Source organism: Cariama cristata, unplaced genomic scaffold (genome assembly GCF_000690535.1).
Source record: "Cariama cristata isolate BGI_N322 unplaced genomic scaffold, ASM69053v1 scaffold27171, whole genome shotgun sequence".
NCBI classification, from domain to species: Eukaryota; Metazoa; Chordata; class Aves; order Cariamiformes; family Cariamidae; genus Cariama; species Cariama cristata.
Window position 1 is genome coordinate 1 of NW_009600230.1, and position 4,139 is coordinate 4,139.

At 43.0% G+C, this 4,139-nt stretch overlaps 1 protein-coding gene across 1 annotated transcript; it reads left to right on the forward strand.

The window, feature by feature from the left end:
* Positions 1 to 7: 7 nt before the first annotated feature.
* On the forward strand, positions 8 to 3,463 carry PPP6C (protein phosphatase 6, catalytic subunit; the record flags this gene model as incomplete). The annotated part of the gene is made up of 5 exons (XM_009709967.1): positions 8 to 94; positions 590 to 731; positions 1,849 to 1,928; positions 2,077 to 2,286; positions 3,047 to 3,463. Coding segments are annotated over 5 exons (768 nt in total), but the record flags the coding sequence as incomplete, so codon positions are not given.
* Between the last annotated feature and the right edge of the window lie 676 nt (positions 3,464 to 4,139).

Here is a 4,139-nt window from a genome sequence, read left to right on the forward strand (position 1 = left end):
GCCCTCAGGCGTCTGCTTCTTTCCGCAGTTCTATGACCTGTGTGAGCTGTTCAGGACCGGCGGTCAGGTCCCTGACACCAACTACATCTTCATGGTACGTGCATGCTGCACTCAACCCTGTCTCTCGGCAGGTGTTTAAAAAACGAATTTAAAGTTTAAATCCTGATACACTCTTTTAGTTTCAGACCTTGCTCATGAGCGCTGTTTGCTTTTGCTATTTGGCTATTGCCGATGGGTATTATTTTGTTGAGTAAAGTATGAGTTACGTGGTGCGAAGCAACACAGGAAGAGAAGTGCGATGCTGTCAAGCAGAGCCGTGCGGGTGCTGCAGCAGCACCCTGCCTTAGCAGGGGGCATTCTGAGGGTCCGTCGGGTTGGGTGTCAGGGCAGTTCTGGGTGAGTGCAGTGACCAGTGCCAACCTGAAACTCCAAGTGACCAAAGAACATGTTCTCCTTGATCCAAGCAGATCCCAGCTTCCCTTCAGCATTAGCTTGCTTTATGCAGTGCCAGAAATTTAGAATGGATGTATCACTTTGTGTTTTTCCATTTGACTGTTTCTCCATTTACAAGTTTTTTTTTGACTTGCAGGGTGATTTTGTAGATAGAGGTTATTATAGTCTTGAGACTTTCACTTACCTTCTTGCACTAAAAGCTAAATGGCCTGACCGTATCACACTGTTACGAGGCAATCACGAAAGCAGGCAGATAACACAAGTGTATGGATTTTATGGTAAGTCCTTATCCAAATGATTTCTGAAGGGGGGCTAACGTGTAATAAACGCATACGGCATCTTTCCCTTGGGGAGTGCAGCGCTACCTGGGGTTTTCCTCGGACTGGATGGGAAGTGGGCTCAGTAGAATGTGAATGTTATCATTTGTTAACGTGATTATTGTGTTTGTGGAGTAGAATGTGTTTTATTGCAGATCTTGCTGCCCTTTTCCTCTAGCATCTGAGTTTTCTGTTTGTTTTTTGGTGCCACATTCAATTTTAGAGATGGATGAAGCATGTAGTTATACAGAATGTGCTTTGGTATCTTGTAATGAAAGGTTCTACATGAAGTCATGATGTTATTGTAACTCCCCTTAAGTTTCAGTATAAGTAAAAATCGGTGTCACACAGAATTTGCTGTGGAAGTCATTTATTGTCAAAAACGAGCATCTGGGAAAATGCCACTGGCAAGAAATAAGCAGCAGAACACCTGTTTGAAAAACTGAGGGAATTAAATTGCTTGGAAGCTTGTTTTTTGTTGTGTGAGGCTTTGATAAAACCTGAGGAAGTTCTGGAAAAGATCAAACACTTGCCACAAAGCGTATGATCCGTAACATGCTTTCTTTTGGTTAATGTGTCAATGAGAGCAAGTACAAATGTTCAGAAGTCGCTTAAGAAATGCCTGCCCATCAGGTTTATTGCCACATTCCTGTAGCTTTAAACAAAGCCGCTGTAACTCTCATTTGTAGTAAGAGTATCTTCCACCAGCCGTGGTTGGTTCACACTTTCTGCCTCAATTCTGCTGTATAAAATTTGGTAATTTAAGCACTCAGCTGGTCTAGTCAAGGGTCAGTTCCCAGCCGGCCAGCCATGGGAAGCAGCAAAAGCATCGTCAGCCACGTTGCATGAGACCCTGTTTTCCCTGCACCACCTGGCGTGTGGCTCAGTAAATGAAGACCAGCCAGTACCTCGATCCTTTCCGAGGGCTGAGTGCTTCCCACCAACAGCTTAGCGGTGCTCCTGAAGGGTCTTTATTATACGTCTGACTTTGCAAGTTCTGCTGTAGGTGTTTGCCTCTGATCTTACTGTCTGAATGCCTTCTGATCCATTAAGAAGAAAAAAATTCTGTGTTTAACAGATGAGTGCCAAACCAAATACGGAAATGCTAATGCTTGGAGATACTGTACCAAAGTCTTCGACATGCTCACAATAGCAGCTGTAAGTGTAAACACCACATTAAAAAAGTACAAGTAGATTGTCTAAATGTGAATTCTAGAATTAGTGATCCTTAAGGGTCACACTGGTAGCGTTCTGGGCTGGATTAAAATATTGAGTATATTGCACACGGGTCTTTTTTTTTCTCCAGTTAATAGATGAGCAGATTCTCTGTGTGCATGGTGGCCTCTCTCCAGACATCAAGACGCTCGATCAAATTCGAACCATTGAACGTAATCAAGAAATTCCACACAAAGGCGCCTTCTGTGACCTTGTTTGGTCTGACCCAGAAGATGTTGATACGTGGGCGATCAGTCCACGAGGAGCAGGCTGGCTCTTTGGTGCAAAGGTGACAAATGAGGTAATGATGCCTTTATATGCAACATAAAGTAATTGCAGGTATGAGATAAATTGAAGTGTTCAGCTCAATTTGATATTTACCCTAGCGACGAATGGATCGAAGTCACTGTGAGATGATGAACTTTCCTTGTAAGACCACAGCGAATAAGTTGTGGTGGTGGAGAAGGTTTACTCAGGCCAACTTGAAAAATGAGCCATTTGAACTTAAAAGCATAAATAACAACTGCCAGATGTGATAATACTGATTGTGCTTTTAACATGTGTAACATCGTGAGACTAACTAGTATCACTAGGTTTTGTGTAGAATACTTTTCTAAGGATTTAGGAGAAAAAAAACAAAACTGTACCGTTTTTCTTAACAATTCGTGACTTAATTTGTGTTACTTTGGAAAACAGTGAGCAGAATTCTCAGGGCTTAAGACACGCTGACCTTCCCAGGCTTCTGAACTGGCTGGGTTATGAATGCTGCGCTCGTGCCAGGCATTGTCTCTGTGGCCTTTCTGCAGCACGTTCAGGAAAGATTGAGCCTTGTGGACAGCACAGACTTGGGCATCGCAGCTGTCAGTTGTGTTTCGTAGGTGTTTCTTACTGCTCAGGTCTCAAAACCCAAATAGCTTTTTTCGGTGCACTGGGTGAAAAAGCTTCTCTTTAACCTCTTCACAGCACATGTGTGCCCGAGCCGTAGCCAGGAGAGGGCTGTTGTGTGGGCAATGGCATGCAGCTGCTCAGAGAAAACTGACCTTCCTTTTTTTCCTTTGCAGTTTGTTCACATCAACAACTTAAAACTCATCTGCAGAGCACACCAGCTAGTTCATGAAGGCTATAAATTCATGTTTGATGAGAAATTGGTAACGGTATGGTCTGCTCCAAATTACTGCTACCGCTGCGGAAATATTGCGTCAATCATGGTCTTTAAAGATGTAAATACGAGAGAACCAAAATTATTCCGTGCAGTTCCAGATTCAGAACGTGTAATCCCTCCTAGAACAACCACACCGTATTTCCTCTGAGACATTTCCCCGCCTGCTGTCTCCCTCTTCCCTTGTACTGTCCTCTTCCAATATACTTTTTATTGAGCACTTTGCTGCTGAAATGCTGCCTCTTGCCTTTTTTTATTTTTAAATTATCTAAATTTATTGTGTATTATGGTGTCTGTAGCAAGTTCCTCTTCCCTCCCCCCACCCCACTCCCGACTAATCTGAGTATTTGTAATATGTCCTTGAAATTTATACCACTGCATGTAGTTCTTACACATTTCCGGATTTAGATGAAACGTTTTCCTTTTAACAATCGTGACACCTGGGAAGCAGCTCCGTCCCAGTCTGTTATTCAGCTTTCTGTTGGGTAAGTTTTAAGGAATTTCAGCAGCAAAGTTACGACCTAGTGTGCACGATGGGACCGTGAATGCCTTGTGTTGTGTGCACGTCCGCGGCGTAGAACTGAGTCGTCCTCGTGAGAGCTTGTTTTAAGTGGATAAAAATAAAGTGGTCAGAAGGGCTGTTCCCCCCCTCCCCCCCTTTTTTTTGTTTTGTTTTCTTAGGATTCCAGTTAGAAATACACAAACCTGCTACAGCGATCGAATTTGTACATTAAAATAACTGTTCTGATTTTGTGTTGTGTGCACGTCCGCGGCGTAGAACTGAGTCGTCCTCGTGAGAGCTTGTTTTAAGTGGATAAAAATAAAGTGGTCAGAAGGGCTGTTCCCCCCCTCCCCCCCTTTTTTTTGTTTTGTTTTCTTAGGATTCCAGTTAGAAATACACAAACCTGCTACAGCGATCGAATTTGTACATTAAAATAACTGTTCTGATTTTTTTCAGATACCTTGTGTTTTTAATAAAGCTGTACCTTACGTGA